Here is a 1,662-nt window from a genome sequence, read left to right on the forward strand (position 1 = left end):
CCTGGTATTTTTGGCCACTGTGTGACACAGAGAGTGTTGGACTGGATGGGCCACTGGCCTGATCCAACATTGGCTTCTCTTATGTTCTTAATGGGAGTGACCGTGAAGCCCCAGGTGCCAAGATGGGCGGCTTTGGCTATGCTGGCCAAACATCCCATGCTGCCAGTCCTGCACGCACGCTCCCGGTGCACTTTTTTCTCCCGAATAGGCAGGTGGAGACAGACAGGCTCAGGAGAGCTGGGGGAAGTAATACAATAACACCCCGCGGCTCACGCTTTGTCGCTCAGGGGCCGCCTCCGAATGCTGTTCCTTTCTGTTCTCTTCCAGGGCACCCTCCAGCGCCCTGCCCAAACCCCAGCGCACCACCCTCTCGCCTTCCGCCTGTCTTCCGCGATCCCCCACGTGCCCCGGATCCCGGTGGGGGTGGCAGCAGGGTGAAGACTTCTCTGTGGGACCCCCAGAAGGGAGCCTCCGCGCCTGCTGCAGGTAAAGCGACACACGTGCTATGGCGGGGGTCAGCGGCGGAGGCAGGGAATCATCCCCCCTTGTTCCAAGTGTTTTCCTCCTACTGAGGTGCCTGGCCTCGAAGTTACTCTTAATCCTGAGGCTCCAAGGCGGTGGAAATGGGGACTGGGCAGACTCTTGGCTTTTCATGAGTCTTTTGGTCTTGCATAGGCTCATTAGCTAGGGCAGGGGTCCCCAGCCTTTTTGAACCTGTGGGCACCTTTGGGATTCCGACGCAGCCCCCCGTTTGTAGAAGACTAGCCCTTGGGGAAGAAGCGACACTAGAACTTGACTCCCTGCTGCCTAGCGTTCTGTGTGCAGGGAATCTTTTGGTACGAAGGAACGTCCCGCTGCAGGCCGAAGTGGCGCGGGCTCAACGCAAGTTTAGCACCTCCAGGAGAAGTAGGCCACCAGCGTCTCTCACAGCTGCCCATTGAAACAGAGGCCATCACTAGGGGGTCACAGTCTGACTAGTACGTGACAGGAAAGCAAGAAACTGCGACTAAGCAAAGCGAAATACTAGTCGAGGTTGATAAAACGAAAGCCTTCAAGACTCATCATGAGTATATTTTTCTTTTTTTCTAAAATTATTTTCATTTTTATTTTCTTCATAAACCCTACAAAGCTACACACTGACTAAAATTACAGCAATACAACGACCATATATGATGATAATTATTTTCTTAAGTCAAAGCTTTTCTCTTATTTGGGTTAAGAATAAAAATGCTATTCTGTTATTTTGATATGCAAAAATTTAAAATTATTTTTTAATAAAGATTTTATTGTTTTTCCATTACTACAACACTAAAACTACTGGAATGGGGGAGTGGAACACTAATACACTAATACACTACAATTCTACTAGGAAATGGGGAAGTGGAGCTAACAGGTAACATGATCTGGATTACATGGATATTTATATCACCAACGAATATAAAGATAACATTGTAAATAAAAGTTTAAGAATAAAAATTAGCTTTGAATATCATTTAAACAAAAACTGCATAAACATCTATCTTAGTTTCAGAGTCTTTTCTTCTTGCATTTCTTCCTTGTCTGAAGTTTGGGAGCGGCTTCTCCTTTTTCAGATTCCAAAGTCTCTGAAGATTTAGAACTTGTGCTTGTTGAATCCTGCGAGTAGGATTCTTCGTCTTCTTC

The 1,662-nt window shown here is 47.2% G+C and overlaps 1 protein-coding gene across 1 annotated transcript in view; it reads left to right on the top strand.

Annotated features, from left to right (window-relative positions):
• Positions 1-486, top strand: part of LOC107120225 (interleukin-1 receptor-associated kinase 1-like) — a gene marked incomplete at both ends in the record, with an annotated part of 3,146 nt that extends 2,660 nt beyond the window's left edge. Inside the window, one exon of the mRNA XM_015422866.1 lies at positions 328-486. Coding sequence (XP_015278352.1) covers positions 328-486 — 159 coding nt within the window. The remainder of the gene's footprint in view (positions 1-327) is intronic.
• Positions 487-1,662: the final 1,176 nt, after the last annotated feature.

This window comes from Gekko japonicus, unplaced genomic scaffold (genome assembly GCF_001447785.1).
Source record: "Gekko japonicus isolate JY-2015 unplaced genomic scaffold, Gekko_japonicus_V1.1 scaffold8616, whole genome shotgun sequence".
In the NCBI taxonomy this organism is placed as follows: Eukaryota; Metazoa; Chordata; class Lepidosauria; order Squamata; family Gekkonidae; genus Gekko; species Gekko japonicus.